The 1,133-nt window shown below is 45.6% G+C and overlaps 1 protein-coding gene across 1 annotated transcript in view; it reads left to right on the top strand.

Moving 5' to 3' along the window:
* The first annotated feature begins 192 nt into the window (after positions 1-192).
* The window catches only part of LOC101848859, a 37,545-nt gene continuing 36,604 nt past the window's right edge, over positions 193-1,133 (top strand). Inside the window, exons 1-2 of the mRNA XM_035973337.1 lie at positions 193-205; positions 832-987. Coding sequence (XP_035829230.1) covers positions 193-205; positions 832-987 — 169 coding nt within the window. The remainder of the gene's footprint in view (positions 206-831; positions 988-1,133) is intronic.

Below are 1,133 nucleotides of genomic sequence, written 5' to 3' on the forward strand. Positions count from 1 at the left end.
GGGTGGGGGCAGAAAGTGGAATTGAAAGCAGACGACAGAACATTGCTAGAGATCAGGAAAGGAGGTGAAAGGAGACAATTTTAGAGAAGAAAATTTTTCGGTCGCTACCCGGATTCGAACCCGGGACCTTTGAATGAGAGGCCAACACCTTAACCTCTAGGCCACGAGAGCTCCCCAACCTCTGAGTCAGAGATGACACCTCCAGGTATCCAGATATCGGTATATCCACTGTACTGATCAGCCAGGAAAAAGAAAACCACGCACACTGCCTCTGGCTATCGTGACTCACTGTATCTATCCGGAGACGTCTCCGACGGAGATAGACCAATCAAAATACTTTGTGCCTTTGGACCAAGTAAAGAAATGGGGTGGGGGTGGGGGGGGGGAAGGTTACAGGGGGCACCTGTTTTAACCCATATTTTGATATTTTAACGTTTTGGGTTTGAATTTTTCTTGAAAATAATTCATTTGCTACGTTTTGGGGGGGCTATATGTGTGATCTGCAGCTAACTATATGCTTAAGTATGACCCCCCAAAGCAGTGCATTTGTGTGCGGGAGTACGTCTCCGAATAGTTCCTGGGTACTCACCGGAGACGTCTCCGAATATCTTCTGCCATCGTGACTGCTTGCTACGGCCGATCAATATAGTTTATTATTGTTCTTCCTGGAGCTTCCTGGTTGATGAAATATAACAATGCATTCATTGATCAACTGTCCTCTCTAAAAAAAATATATATATATAATAAAATCAACAAAATTAAACGAAACAAAATTTGTTGATAGACGCCTGAAACTTTCACGATCATTTAATTTCTTCCGTATTTCCCCAGGTGAGAGCGCCTTGCACATCGCTATCGTGATAGGAGACATGGAGTCGGTGCAGCTTTTGGTGCAGGCTGGTGCTGACGTGAACCAGAGAGCGACCGGCCGGTTCTTTTTGCCCGAGGATCAAAAACAGGGCTACACCGGAACGACCAATTATGACGGTGAGCCTTCAGGTTTTGCTGCTGCGTATTAGTTTCTTGTTTTCTGTTCTAGGGTTTTTATATGAGAGAGAGGGTAGACGACTGAGAGAGAGAGGGAGAGAGAGAGAGAGAGAGAGAGAGAGAGAGAGAGAGAGAGAGAGAGAGAG

The sequence above is a fragment of the Aplysia californica genome, unplaced genomic scaffold, assembly GCF_000002075.1.
Source record: "Aplysia californica isolate F4 #8 unplaced genomic scaffold, AplCal3.0 scaffold01146, whole genome shotgun sequence".
Taxonomy (NCBI): domain Eukaryota; kingdom Metazoa; phylum Mollusca; class Gastropoda; order Aplysiida; family Aplysiidae; genus Aplysia; species Aplysia californica.